General features: G+C 39.9%; 2 protein-coding genes across 4 annotated transcripts; one reads left to right on the top strand and one right to left on the bottom strand.

Moving 5' to 3' along the window:
- Nucleotides 1-41: 41 nt before the first annotated feature.
- Nucleotides 42-10176, top strand: ATRX (P-loop containing nucleoside triphosphate hydrolases superfamily protein). 3 transcript variants are annotated; one of them, XM_089600803.1, is made up of 26 exons: nt 42-225; nt 588-722; nt 988-1050; nt 1146-1241; nt 1323-1415; nt 1641-1831; nt 1904-2150; nt 2401-2511; nt 2680-2763; nt 3303-3842; nt 3931-4220; nt 4591-4681; nt 4902-5117; nt 5243-5362; nt 5653-5819; nt 6328-6469; nt 6850-6999; nt 7090-7145; nt 7238-7541; nt 7853-7985; nt 8111-8172; nt 8326-8552; nt 8666-8869; nt 9035-9113; nt 9191-9429; nt 9518-10176. In XM_089600803.1, exons 2-26 carry the CDS (start codon nt 594-596, stop codon nt 9861-9863), a joined length of 4380 nt encoding a protein of 1459 aa, XP_089456929.1. In that variant the 5' UTR covers nt 42-225; nt 588-593; the 3' UTR covers nt 9864-10176. The 3 variants fall into 3 exon arrangements, with proteins under 3 accessions (XP_089456929.1, XP_089456930.1, XP_089456931.1); XM_089600804.1 differs by lacking the exon at nt 42-225 and adding an exon at nt 270-471; XM_089600805.1 differs by lacking the exons at nt 42-225; nt 588-722; nt 988-1050 and having other exon boundaries at nt 1228-1246.
- A 23-nt stretch (nt 10177-10199) lies between these two features.
- LOC149382404 (hypothetical protein At1g04090-like) lies at nt 10200-13086 on the bottom strand. The gene is made up of 3 exons (XM_089600806.1): nt 12705-13086; nt 11063-12294; nt 10200-10984 (listed from the first exon to the last, which is right to left on the bottom strand). Exons 1-3 carry the CDS (start codon nt 12814-12816, stop codon nt 10655-10657), a joined length of 1674 nt encoding a protein of 557 aa, XP_089456932.1. The 5' UTR covers nt 12817-13086; the 3' UTR covers nt 10200-10654.
- Nucleotides 13087-13354: the final 268 nt, after the last annotated feature.

Raw genomic sequence — 13354 nt, 5'->3', positions numbered from 1 at the left:
ACTCGTGTCTGTGAGTCTTTTGGCCTGCCTGAAAGCCTTCCTTCTCTTCAAGCGCACTAAACCCAAAAAAAAAAAAAAAAAATTCAGAAACAGAGAGAGAGAAAGAGAGAGGGGGAGGGACAGACCAGAGTTCGTGCTTTCGAAACAGAAATAGAAACTCTATCTGTGCTCGTGCTTTCGAATCTAATGCTCGTTTCTCTATTCTCTTCCCTCCCCTAATAATTTGTAAGTTCGCTCCGATTTCATATTTATCGCGGCGTTTCGTGTTTCTTGAACCCTAGAATTTCGTACGCGTTTCTTCAGCATTCGAACTTGGTGTGGAATAGAATGCAGGATTTTCCACAGTACTGTTAATGTAGCTCAGTGAAAGTAAAATAAGGCGATTGACATGTGAATATTAATTGAGTCGTGGTGTTACAATATTTCTACATCACCGAATTCGAAGGGTTTTGAATTTGGCTTGTTTATCTGGTAGACGATTAATTTTATTGTCATTGCTAGGTTTTTCCCGTCGAGTTCGAGGCTAGAAAAATCGAGTTATCCTTAATCATTTTTGTGTTTTTGTGTGTGTGTGTGTGTGTGTGTAGTGAAATATGGAGGGAAATCACGAGGATGTAGAAGAAGACGTTGAGGCTTCTTCTAGTGACTCTTTCATTGACGATGGCTCGGAAGATGATGTGCCATCTACCTCTGGTCGAGACGGGGATGGGTTAAATGTTGAGGTAAGTCTTTTGGAACTGTCACCAATTTCTTGACGTTTATGACTAAGCTTGTTTGTAGCTAGCGATCATCAATATAGTGGTTGCACTTTGTGATTTTTTTTATTCATTGGTTGATAGTAGCCCTAGTTGATAGCAGAAGAAACCCATTCAGGACATATAGGCCATTTTTTTTTTTTTTTTATGTATAATACCTTGCTTAGTTGATTTGTACCATTTTGATGCCTAGATTATGAAATCCTTTCATATATTTTCTGTCGCAATGCAGGAACCTCTAGGCGAGGAAGAAGTAGAGGACCTTATTGCTGAGTTACTTGAGGTTGAGAGTAAGGTATGCTATCGCCGTATTTCTTGAAGGCTTTTAGTCTTCAGCTCGTGTATGCAGATTTTGTAGCTTTTTCTTCAGATTTCTAATGTTTACATTAGGCTGCAGAGGCTCAAGAAACACTTGAAAAGGAGTCGCTTGCCAAAGTCGAGAGCGAAGTCAGGGAGGAATTAGCTCAAACACTTGCTGGAGATGATGTTAGGTTCCTCCTCTTTAGTTGTTTCTCGTGTTTTAAAATTTATTTTGCGCATTATTAATTTGATTTCACTTGTTGACAGTTGGAAACAGCTGTTGCAAATGAAATGGCCGCTTTTGTAGAAGAGTGGGAAACTGCGCTTGACGAGCTTGAGACAGAGAGTGCTCATCTACAGGTCTGCTTTTTTCTTCTATCCTGGAAATTCCTTTACTTAGTGTTGATGTTATGCTACAGTGGTTAGCCTCTTTTGTTACATTTTCTGCATGACATGGATAGCTACTTCGTTTAAGTCAGTGATTGTCTTTCCTTACTTATTATTCGAATAAAATTTTAAATATCTTGCCTTCAAAATCCATCTTATTAATTTTGCTACTAACTAATCTCTTGTTTTCTAAATTAGGAGCAACTTGATGGGGCTGGTATTGAGCTACCGAGCCTTTTTAAATGGATTGAAAGTCAAGCTCCTAAAACTTGTAGCACCGAGGCATGGGAAAGACGTATACACTGGGTAGGATCTCAAGTAACAGGCGATGTTAGTGAAAGCAAAGCTCATGCGGAGGAGTTTTTGCAAACACACAGACCTGTAAGAAGGTACGTTACCACATACAGATTTGAACTGGAACGTACAAGCATAGTAATATAAAAAAAAAATTACTGGTTCAGGCGGCATGGTAAGCTGTTAGAGGAGGGTGCCAGTGGGTTTCTGCAGAAGAAACTAGCTGAAGACAGAAGCAAAGACAATGGGACAGAGCATTCAGAAGTTGATTGGGGTTCTGTGAACAATATTTTTTCTGAAGGAGCATCAGATGGTTCTGCCTCATTTGGAAGCAAGCATTGGGCTTCTGTTTACTTGGCTAGCACGCCACAGCAAGCTGCAGAAATGGGACTCCAGTTTCCCGGTGTTGATGAGGTTCCCACTTCCCACACACATACACCTATATTCTTGTACTTTTGCTAATTTTTAAAAAATAAATATATTACCAAACGGCCATCGTACTTTTTATTGGAAAATCTACAGATTCAGCAGCTATAAATGTTCGTTTTTAGCTGTCCACAATTTTAAAGATATGTCCTCTTTATGTTTTGACTCTTTAATCCAATATATGCTTATTTTTACTGGTTTCTGAGATGTTTTTTTTTATCTATTTAATTTCTTCTAGGTGGAAGAGATTGATGACATTGATGGTTCTACTGATCTCCTTCTTGCAGCGGCTATCGCACACGAAAAAGAACTGGCCCTTTCTGAAGTACAAAAGAAAAAATACAGGAAGGTTAGCTTGTTAATCCTCCATTACTGGCGTAGCTTTTGTCTTATCACAATTTGGTTGTGGTAGTAATTATTATTCCAATCAGTTATTGCTTGCAAATGTTTTATTAATGGAAAAGTTCTAATAATGATTAAGTGCCTGTGATATTTTTATCTGACCATTAAATGTCAGGTCAAAGAAGAGGATGATGCTATTGATGATCTGAAGCTTCAAAATCATTTGAAACGGAGGAGATACCGAAAGAGATGTAAACAGGTCTGTTCTTTGATTTTTTTTAACATCTCTATTTCTAAATATTTTACTGTACAGAGTTCATTTAGGGATAATATTGGTGAATCGATAGCACTTAAATGTAAACAGGCCTGCTCTTTGATTTTTTTTTTCTTCTCTTTTTAAATATCTAGAAGCGCTGAGTTTTTTTTTTTTTTTTTTGGAGTAATATTGATGAATCGATACCATTTTAATTGAGTAGGAGTTTCAGAACATTTAACCGTGCTCAAGTTATTGTACTCACTTAAGGTAGTTTTCCATAATCTTATGAGTTATGATGGTGGATATGATTCATAAACGTTAGTGGTTGCATATAAAATGCAGCCCTGAAGTTGAATTAATTGATTAAAAATTAACAGATTACAAACTTGTGAATCGAATGTTTATGCAGATTAAATTATGTCGGCATGGTGAGTGCTGATCTTATGAGATCATGCAGGGCCTTAATATGTAAATTATCTAGACAGTCTCAGCATTGAAGGCATTCGCTCATCTTCATTATGTGTATTCTTTGTTTGAATCAGGGCTTTACCCAAAGAGATTTCGACTTAGTGGATCACCAAACAGAAAATGACCCGCACAAGCCCTTGAACCTAGGTGGCGAAGCAACACAGGGTACCGACAAGAGTAGAATTGAATGCCACCAAAATTCGGCTAATGGTTTTAGAACGTCTGATGAAGTTGACAGGGGAATCTCATTGACTAATGGCACCTCTGTAGAGCACATTGAGTCCACCTCACCTGAATTGGTTGGCAGAGGGTCCAAGCGCCCAATTGAAACTACAGAACCAAATTTAGAGAATAAGCGAATTCGGACTGTGATATTAGACAGTGATGATGAGTCTCCGGCGAAAGAGTCAGCTGTTAATACAGATAAAGGGGAGGATAAATCTGATTTGAAGGAAAATGCTGGTGAATTGTATGGTGATACAAAGAATCCGGATAATAAGTTTAACTGCACTGCTTGTAGTAAGATTGCAGTCAAGGTGCATTCACATCCGCTTCTAAAGGTGATTGTTTGTGCTGATTGCAAATCCAGCATGGCAGAGAAAATGAAGGCAAAGGTAAGTGCATATAGCTATCATGCATAAAGAAAGATTGATAGTTGACTGAGGTTTCTTTCAGTAGTTTGATAACTCGAGTCTTTGACAGGATCGTGATTGCTCCGAGGGTTATTGCGGATGGTGTGGAAGAAGTACTGAATTAGTAAACTGCACATCATGCAAGACATTGTTTTGTATGATATGCATAAAGAGGAATATTGGTACAGAATTCTTGCCTGGGTCTCAAACGTCGAGCTGGCAATGTTGTTGTTGTCTCCCGGGTGTCTTGCAGAAGTTGACTGTCGAACTTGAGAAAGCAATGGCTAGTGGAACAATCACTGTTTCTAGCTCTGAAAGCGATTCGGATGATACTGAAGCAAACACGAACGGTGCTGTCAGGTATATATATTAATATCTGCTATTAGGCTTTTATCTGCAAGTTGACTGTCTCTGTTTTTTACCCTCCCCCCCTAGCACTTATTTAGGGAATGTTAATATTCCAATTGTTAGATGCTGTGCGCTCAGAGTGCATAGAATTCGTATTAATCTAGGCAAAAACGTAGTGCTCTAGGTTCAGAGTGGTGCATAGGTTTGCTATCTTCATACTTCAAATAGGCAGTACAGATTGTGAGTGGTAACATTTCTCTATTGAGTTTTTTTAGCGCTCTGTGTAATAAAGTTCGGGTTGACGTTTCTATGGCACAATTGCAGAATGAGCCTTAAGGCTTATCCTGAGTTGATTCTAATATGTATGTCTATCTACTTCCAGATCTAAGAGGAAGCGTAAAAAGAAAATTCGGAGGATCCTTGATGATGCTGAATTAGGAGAAGAGACAAAACGAAAAATTGCAATCGAGAAGGTTATTCCTTTTACTCTTAGTAATCTCGCACACACTTGCGCCCAAGTGCATCACATACACAGCATATGTGTGTATCTATAACTGGTATCAGATGGATGATGTCCATTGTTTGCCCATAATTACACTAATTTCTAACTATTATCCCGCACATGTTATGTCCTTGGCTACTCTTCCTCTGTCCTTTACACACTCATAATCACGTGTTTTCTCACTTTTGCAGGAACGACAAGAACGCTTGAAGTCTTTACAAGAACAGTTTTCTAATGCATCCAAGGTTATGAGCTCTGAAGGCTTTATTGGAAGTTTGTCTGAAGATGCAAGCACTGAAGTACTTGGTGATGCATTGACGGGTTATATTGTGAACGTTGTGAGGGAGAAAGGTGAAGAGGCTGTCAGAATTCCTCCGAGCATTTCTGTGAAGTTGAAAGTTCATCAGGTTTGTCATCACCAGTAGGACTAAGCTAGTTAGTGCAATGATGTGCACCTTTGTACTAGTTAATGTTTGTTTTTGTTGTGTTTGTATAATTTGTGATGCAATGTTCACTGATTTGATTACTTCAGGTTGCCGGGATCAGGTTTATGTGGGAAAATATTATACAATCAGTCAGGGAAGTGAAGTCCGGTGATAAAGGTCTTGGCTGCATTCTAGCTCATACCATGGGCCTTGGAAAAACGTTGCAGGTAAAATAATAGAACTGTTTGAAGCTTATTTTTCCTGTTTATATATTACATATTACTGTTCTTCACTAAATGATATATCTTGTGATATGGTAATTTATAGTCTATCGATTACTTAAATGAGAATTATAGTTCTCTAATGTGGTATAGCGTATTTCTGTAGGACTAATTGAGTGCTCAAGCTCATTGTTGTTTTAGTTTATCCATTTTTTATTTGCTTCAAAAAGTTTGTTGATCGATAGTAAATTTAGAGGTATCTTAAGGGATGTACAAGGTCTTTTTTGTAATTGTAGGTCATAGCTTTTCTGTACACTGCCATGAGATGTGTAGATTTGGGATTAAGAACGGCACTTATTGTCATGCCTGTGAATGTTCTACACAATTGGAAGCACGAGTTCCTCAAGTGGAGGCCTTCTGAAGTAAAGGCGTTGCGTATCTACATGCTAGAAGATGTTCCAAGGTTTGATGAAGTATACAAAACTTTGTTTTGGTTCTTTTTTTGTGGTTATTGTTTCTATATGGCAGTTTAATCTGGTCGTAAATCAATGTAAAGCGCTTGCAAATGTGTTACAGCTATAAAATTGGGTATATTTCTATGGATTGTATCTCCAGTAGTTGCATGACATGAGTTATTGATCAGACTGACCTAATGATAGGATAAAAGATATTATCAGAATTCTAACCAACATGTATTCATCTTTCTAAAAAAAATGCAATTTTACACAAGGCCAGCAATACCAAATTTCAAATGGTTCCTTGGAGGAAACCCTTTAATGTCAAGATATATGCTTAACTTCCTGCAACTTACTTTTTAGGGCCTTACCTGGTGAACATATATCCATCTTTTTTTCTTGTACTAATGCTTCTGGAAATGATGAACATGGTGATATTTTTTTATTTGCTTGTCTAGTTTGTATGTTATCTTTCTCTGTATACTGAAGTAGTAAGACATGGGTTTGGTTTGACAGAGAGAAAAGAGCAGAATTGCTTGCAAAATGGAGAACAAAGGGTGGTGTTTTCTTGATTGGCTACACTGCGTTTCGGAACCTATCCCTTGGGAAGAGTGTAAAGGACCGGAACATGGCAAGGGACATCTGTCATGCCTTGCAGGTTTTTTTGCTTACTACTATTATGTTATTTTATATTTATGTTGTCTTATTATTTGACAAGAGGATAGCTCGGTGGTAAGCACCAAACCATACTAGATTGTGGGGTCGAGGATCAATGCAAAAGTACTCATGTTTCTTAGTTGTGGGTTGAGTTCATAAAATCTCTTAAAAGAGTATAGCATTTTAGTTTTTTAATTTATGCTGCAATAATTGAACTTCTAAATTATCATGATGAGCATGTTAGCCATATATAATCTTCCTTTGGCTGTCAGTAACTGCTCTTTTTGTCATGTTGTAACTTCCTTAGTCTTTCTCTCTTGTGAAATATGTTTTGCATGTGTTGTTCCTTTTAAATTCATGTCATTTACATTTCAAATTCAGGAGGGACCTGATATTCTCGTCTGTGATGAAGCGCATATTATTAAAAATACAAAAGCTGATGCAACCCAAGCCTTGAAGCAAGTGAAATGCCAAAGAAGAATAGCATTAACTGGATCACCTCTACAAAACAATTTGATGGAGTATTATTGTGTGAGTTTATTCAGTGGCTTGTCATTCTGGAAATTTCCTCTACATAGCATACACTTATTTAAATGAGCCTTGAAAATCTATATTTTACAGATGGTTGATTTTGTACGCGAAGGTTTTCTTGGAAGCAGTCACGAGTTTAGAAACCGGCAAGACTCCTTTATTTGCTTAGATTCGGCACTATATAAACTTGTTTTGCCTTTTTGTTTTTACATGTCTAATATAAGCCCTTTGCATTCAGCTTTCAAAATCCCATAGAGAACGGTCAGCATACTAATTCAACCCAAGACGATGTGAAAATTATGAATCAGAGGTCACATATTCTGTATGAGCAATTAAAGGGATTTGTGCAAAGAATGGACATGAATGTGGTGAAGAAAGACTTGCCGCCCAAAACCGTGTTCGTAATTGCCGTAAAGCTCTCTCCCTTGCAGAGGAAGCTATATAAGAAATTTCTTGATGTGCATGGGTTTACTAAGGACAAGGTTGCTAATGAAGGCATGAGGAAGAGAAGTTTCTTTGCAGGGTACCAGGCATTGGCCCAGGTTGGTATACAGTTTGTTTTTTGAGTTCAGATGGTGAATTGCACATGCATATTAAGTGTGAAAGTTGAAACTATTGTTCATTCTTGCATGTATAATCATGGACTAATTTACGATACATGTATAATTATGATTTGATGTATCTAATGAAAGGTGCCGTATCTACTAATCATTGTTTGTATTTCTTTTCTTTTTTAATTTTTTTTTTCATTGTCATATGCAGCGACACAATGTTAAGCTGTAGTGCTCTCTACGCTTCATCTGAATTTTCTATTTGTATCGCTGGTTCTTATGGATAATGTTTTCTGTAGTAGATATGGAACCACCCTGGTATCTTGCAATTAAAAAAAGACGATAAAGACCCTGTAAGACGTGAAGAGGTTGAAAATTTTCTTGCAGATGACAGCTCCAGTGATGAAAATATGGACTTCAACGTGGTGTTTGAAAGTATGTGTTTCTCATATCCTGTTAAGACAGGACATTAAATGAAAATTTTATTTTAAGTTTTCATTGTATAGTGTAAGTGATTTTTTTCATATATTATTACTTACTACAATGTTTTGTGTTTGCAGGCAAGCAGAAGACCCCAAATGTGGTCCTGCCCGGAAAAAGTGCTGATGGATTTTTTCAGAAGGTACGTTGAGACAACTTATTAAATTTCCTTGGGTAAACTTTAGCAGTTTCAGAAGAATCGCGTTGCTTGTCTTTCTTGTGGTATATCTAGTCTCAAGCTATTACAACTTTGTTCTTGATATATCCATAATCTTCTGAGTGTATTTTCTTTCAGAATTGGTGGAAGGATCTTCTTCTCGGAAATAGTTATAAAGAGCCTACTTACAGCGGCAAAATGGTTTTGCTGCTTGACATTCTAGTCATGTCTTCTAATGTGGGCGATAAAGCATTGGTTTTCAGCCAGAGCATACCAACCCTTGATGTTATTGAATTGTATCTGTCAAAACTACCTCGAAAAGGGAAAAAAGGGAAATTTTGGAAGAAAGGGAAAGATTGGTATAGGTAAGTGCAGTATCTCAATCGCTGCTCTATAGGTGGACGTGACTTGTCGTTATTTATTAATCATTCACATTAGTAAAAATTCTAATGCTAGGATGCTAAATTTAATCCTACAGGCTAGACGGTAGAACAGAGAGCTCCGAAAGACAGAAGCTAGTGGTGAGCTTTAATGATCCCCAAAATGAGAGGGTGAAGTGCTGCTTGATTTCAACCAGAGCTGGATCTTTAGGAATAAATCTACATTCTGCTAATCGTGTAATCATAGTCGATGGTTCTTGGAATCCAACATATGATCTTCAGGCCATATACCGGGCTTGGAGGTAGGTTTTACAGTCATACCTTCATTTATACTTGCATATAGATTCTACAAACTACAATGTTATGATGGTTTCCGTTGACCTAGTTATTTGGCTTGTAGCTCAACATAAAAAAATAAAAACACAAAAAAAAAACCCATAAACAAACAATTGGTTCCTCTGTTACAGGTACGGTCAAAGAAAGCCCGTTTTTGCCTACAGACTGATGGCACATGGAACCATGGAGGAGAAAATCTATAAACGTCAGGTAATGGCAAAAGAAAAAGGTTCCTCAAAAGGTTTCTTTGTACCTACATACTAAAGAAAGCCACATTTGAAAAATAGGTAACGAAAGAGAGTCTAGCGGCAAGGGTGGTTGACAGACAACAGGTGCACCGTACGATTTCCAAAGAAGAGATGTTACATCTCTTTGAGTTCGGCGATGAGGAGATCCCCGATAATCTGGTTGATCTTGCTCCAGAGAACGGGCATGAAACTGAACAGAATGACAAAGTGCCTGTTCCTAATGGAAGCTGCTCGTCTGACAAAGTAATGGAAACTTTACTCGGAAACCATTGTCCGAGGTAAACTTACTTTTTTCCCGGAGAATCAAGAATCCTCAGCTTTTATCAACCAATTCTCTTACCCGCTTCGTTTACTTTTTTTCCCCAGTTGGATTGCCAATTACCACGAACACGAAACGCTCCTGCAAGAGAACGAAGAGGAGAGGCTGACGAAGGAGGAGCAAGACCTAGCCTGGGAAGTGTACCGGAGAACGTTCGAATGGGACGAAGTTCGAGCCCCTCTGAACGAGACCACGCAGCAACAGCCAAAGCAAGTCGACCCAGATCCGGCTGACCCGGGAAGCGTCGTTCAGCCCGGCCCGATTGTCCGCGCGGCTCCGCGAAAGTGCACCAACCTGGCCCACATGCTGACCCTTCGCAGTCAGGGCACGAAGATCGGTTGCAGCACCGTGTGTGGAAAGTGCGGCCAGGAGATTAGTTGGGAGAGATCCTGAATCCAGCCAAGTTAAGTGAAGCTAAGAGTTTTCCCGATTCTTTTGAGGAACCAAGAATTCGTTATGTGAATTGCCGCGCCATCTGAGTTCAAATTTCCCTTTTGAACTCGCAATTTGAAAATGGCTTTCGTTGCACGTTTTCCTCTCTTTTGTGTTTTCACCGAGGGCAAAGAAAGTAAACAGATTTTAGTATTTTTGGGAGGAAATTAAAAAAAAAAAAGATGGGGGTCAATCTGGAAAGAAACTGTACTAGTTTTGTAAGTCACCATATCGGCAACGATGATATTAATACAATTCCAAGTTATACCTTTTACTCGATGTTTTTAATCTTTCAAATGAAAAGTAGCAGCTTCAAATTAATCATAAGATAAAATAAAGTTTACAAGTGCCAGGTTTAATACAAACCGTACTTTATTCAAAGTTTGCTATGGCTTTTTCTTATGTATTAATAGCAATTAAGTATTGCAGTACATGATACATAAACATACAAATACAACAATCCAATGACACTCGGCAAACTAACCAAACGAAATAGGAGATTAGATTGAGAGGATTACAAATTTTGTTACTATTTTATGACTTCCATGAGGCTTCAAATAGATGCGCTACTGAAGAACATAAGAGCAAATCAACGGCTTGCTTCCACAAATTCCAAACGATCGATCTATACCAGAACTCGGTTCAGCTTTAGCCCGAATTCGTATACGAATGTCACTCGCTCATAACTTGACTTGAACTAACTACTATTGCTACAACATAGGGTATGTATTTCGCGGGCCGTGAAAAAGTTGTCATCTTTCATCGCCAACCCAGTTATCCTTCTCCTTGGGCCCGGTTGGGCCTTCCTCGCCGTAAAGCTCAGTGGGAAACAGATCAAATAGGTCCTCGATAGAGAACCGCAAGTAAAACGGAAGGAGATCGATCAACTTGTCGAGCTCCGACCGAGAATCGTAGACCACCGCCGGACCCCACTCCCTCATGTACTGTAACCAATCGGGCTCCTTGACCGCCCCGCGGCCCAGATACTCCGCGGCCACAATCTCATACCTCGTGCTCGAATCAATGAAATTCTCGCTCCGAGCCACGTCGTTCCTCATCCCGATCCCGAACTTCGACGAGCCCTGAAAGTAAATAAACACGAGATTTTTTGGTGCCATGACCAAGAAAAAACAGTTAAAAAAAAAATCCCATGTACATACCTGAATGTAAGTTCCGGGGTGAGGGAAGCTCGCGTGGCCGTGCCTTGACGCGTAAACAACGGCCTTGTTTCCGGCGATGAACTCCAACTCCGAAGCCTCGACCCACCGACCGCCACTGTGCTCCGAGAAGTAGATCCGGCGGAGCTGTCCGTCGAAGTTGCTAACCCTCAGCGTGTAGTGTTCCCAATCGCCGATGTGCTCTCCGATCTTGTTCAGCGCGATGGTCACAAGCCCGCCGACCCTGAGGAACGACGGCCCGTTAAAAGGGCAGAAAACCCACATCGCGATGTCGGTGAAAGCCCCTCCGAGGGCCGGTTTCACGTGGACGTAAAGCTCCGAGCTTTCCATGTTCCCGCGCTTCACTAAGCTCCTCCGATCTTTGTCGAGAGGAAGGTCGAGCCAATACCCACCGTCGTTCCATTCGCCCGCGGGGAGGTTCGATCCCCCGGGCTCGATCGGCTCGCCGTCGTCGCAACCGTCTCGGTACAATAGAGCCCCGTTCTCGAAGAACCATTTGACCGACGAACCGAGATAAGTCTCGTCCGGGTGGAAGAACAGAGTCGGGCCGTAGTGTTGGATCAGCGCGTTGACTTGGTCCAGATTCGGCATCCCGGGCCAATTCGGGTTCACGTTCTTCAGGCACACGATCTCCCCGTTTTGACCGTTCTCTTTCGAGTATCCGCTGCAGAAGAAAGCCCCAACGGGGACGCCGCGGCACCACATTCCCCGCTCTTTCGGCGCCGTGCTCCAAACCCAGAAAGGCCCGCTCGAAGACTTCGAATCCGCGGAGAATATCAGCTCGCTTGCTTCGCAAGTCTCGGTGAGATCCTCTCTGACGCACCTGATCTCGTCGAGGCCAGGCATGTCCGGGCCGGGAGTGACCACGAAGCCCATTGCTTTGTAGCCCTTCGGCGGATTCGGCTTCCAGAAACAGCAATCAAGACTCCAGACCAAGGAATAGCTCTCGGGCCTAATCAGCGCGGGCTGTCCCGAGCCCGGAGATCGGCCCAATTCGCGGCCCACAAGAACGGAACCTGTGATGGGCTTGTCGTCGCTCGGCTGGCTGTAGTATCCGAGGCAGAAGAAGCCCTTCGGAATGTCCACCGGTTTGTAAAACGAAACTGTTTTCGATTTTCCGCGCTTGAGTTTGCAAGTCCATACTCTCTTGAAACTGGTGATTTCGGCGACTTCGATTTCGTCCAGGGATATTCTTCCAGTAGCGAAACCTTGGCCTGAAATAGGAATCTCGAATCAGAGATTCAACTTCCCTGGATTGATAATCTCTAATTATAGAAACTGATAGTCAATTGATTCTGCTTTACCCTCACCAAAGGTTTCCGAAATTGGATAGAAAAACAAGCTTCGTCTATATTTACATACATGAATTAAAAAAAAAATTATAAAAAAACATAGTGACTGCTCTTGAAGTAAAAAAAATAAAATGAATATCCAGATTTTTCACGGTCAAGGCATAGCCACCAAACTCGTGATCAAATTGGATAAAACACACAGAAATATGTGATCAATTTTTTTTCAAATTAAGCAAGTTTGAGACCGAAAAAGGAAACTCTATCAGCATTAATTTATAAAGGGCCGAACTTTTTTATATTATATTATATTTGAGATATATAAAGAAATATACCTTGTGGCCATGTGGGAAGAGGTGAAGGAAGAGAGAAGGTTTGAGGCTCAGAGAAATCAAAGTCATAATAATCTGGTTCACTGTCCCAACACCAACACTCAAACCCATACATCTTCTTCTTCTCCTCCTTCCTCTGAAAACGATAATGATGGTGACGATTCTTTATTTACAGGCACAAATTTGTGTTGTGATGATAGAGCGTATCAAATTGGTTGCAGGAAAATCAGTTTTGGATAACGGAGAGACGTGAAAGTCAAGTTTTTTATTTACTTTTTGGGTTTGTTTAAGAGAGAGGACTCTCTCTCTCTCTCTCTCTCTCTCTCTCTCTTAAAGACTGGTTTTGCTGATAAAAAGTTGAAAAGAGGGTTGAGTGTGAGAGAGAGAGGACGGCGAACTTTATTTAAAAATATTCTCCATTAGTTAAAATAATTTATCGTTGGTTGGTATGCTTGTTTTGCTCGTTATGTGCAATTTGTTTATTTATTTGGAAGTTTCTTTTTGGTACGTACACGATCAATTATTAAGATATCGTACTAATTATTTTACTAATATATCAATTATTTTTTATCACTTTCAAAAAAATAAAAATTTAATCATAAATTTTATTATTTGTGCATTTTTTTATTAAGTGCAATCAAGCCAATAATCTA

Source organism: Urtica dioica, chromosome 11, assembly GCF_054948205.1.
Source record: "Urtica dioica subsp. dioica isolate 48M chromosome 11, U.dioica_male_clone48M_v1_H2, whole genome shotgun sequence".
NCBI classification, from domain to species: Eukaryota; Viridiplantae; Streptophyta; class Magnoliopsida; order Rosales; family Urticaceae; genus Urtica; species Urtica dioica.
Note: the sequence above shows the minus strand (reverse complement) of the source record. Positions and strands in the feature narration are given on the sequence as shown.